At 48.2% G+C, this 985-nt stretch overlaps 1 protein-coding gene across 1 annotated transcript; it reads right to left on the reverse strand.

Moving 5' to 3' along the window:
- Positions 1–113: 113 nt before the first annotated feature.
- Tsp_04948a (putative translation initiation factor IF-2) lies at positions 114–842 on the reverse strand (the record flags this gene model as incomplete). The annotated part of the gene is given in 3 exon segments (XM_003369487.1): positions 114–435; positions 682–773; positions 793–842. Coding segments are annotated over 3 exon segments (464 nt in total), but the record flags the coding sequence as incomplete, so codon positions are not given.
- Positions 843–985: the final 143 nt, after the last annotated feature.

The following is a 985-nucleotide window of genomic DNA, read 5'->3' on the forward strand; positions in this document are numbered from 1 at the left end:
TGGGCTTTGGGAATATTGGGGGTTGGGAGGGTTTTTGGGTTTTATCGGACGGGGCTTTTTTCCAGGAAGAAAGAGTTGTTTTTTCCCAAAAAATTCCAGATTTTTATGACAAGTTAGGGACAATCCGTTTTCATTGGCCTTTGTGTTTTTTCGTCCCACTTGATCCGAACCGGTGTCAGAAGGCCATTACGACTGATAGCAATCGTGATCTCAGCTGCGGAGAGCTCACCTTCTCGTAGACCACCTTTCATTGGATCCTTGCCCAGAGCAGTTAACGCGTCGATTGTCCCTCTCAGATAGTCGTATTGTAAGCGCAGACCCACGTCCTTTGGTGGCGCTTGCACGAGCTTCCTGATTTGATGCCGGATCAGTTTGACCGGTCGATCAAATTCTTTGCGCAGGCGATTCAATGCCACTTTATAATCAGCATTGCTGCTAGATAAACTGCTGATAACATCCGCCGCTTTGCCGGTTTAGCAGCCACAGAGGTAGGTCAGTTTCGCTGCGTTGGACAAGTCTTTTGGCTGATGTACGCGATAATCAAACTGGTCCCAAAACGCACGAAACTTCCGTGAAGTCTCCACTGAACTTTGGGCAGATCGCACCTTGGGGGACAGTGCAGTGAGTTTCTTGTATTTTAAATCCCCCCCCCCCCCCTTTCAGATCCTGATCTTTGAAAACAAGCAATCTCCCCTTGGTCGTCCAGTCCGTCCAGGTTGGTTCACTTTCCGTTCGACCGCATCAAAATTTAGCGCTTTGGGCTTTTGCGCTCTCTGAAATCCTTTCCGATACCTTTTGACCAGCCATCTTCTGCCATCCTTCCGTTCCTTCCCCTTCCAGGGCTTAAATTCTACCTCCCACCCTGAAAAAGCCATCTGTCTCCAGGGTAAAGTTCTCTTTCTCATTCGGAAATCTGGCTCTTCAGAATTTCCCATACTTTCGCTTGCTTCCTACGCACAACCTGATTTCCATCTCCTTCAAAAGA

The sequence above is a fragment of the Trichinella spiralis genome, assembly GCF_000181795.1.
Source record: "Trichinella spiralis strain ISS 195 chromosome Unknown Scfld1557, whole genome shotgun sequence".
Classification (NCBI taxonomy): domain Eukaryota; kingdom Metazoa; phylum Nematoda; class Enoplea; order Trichinellida; family Trichinellidae; genus Trichinella; species Trichinella spiralis.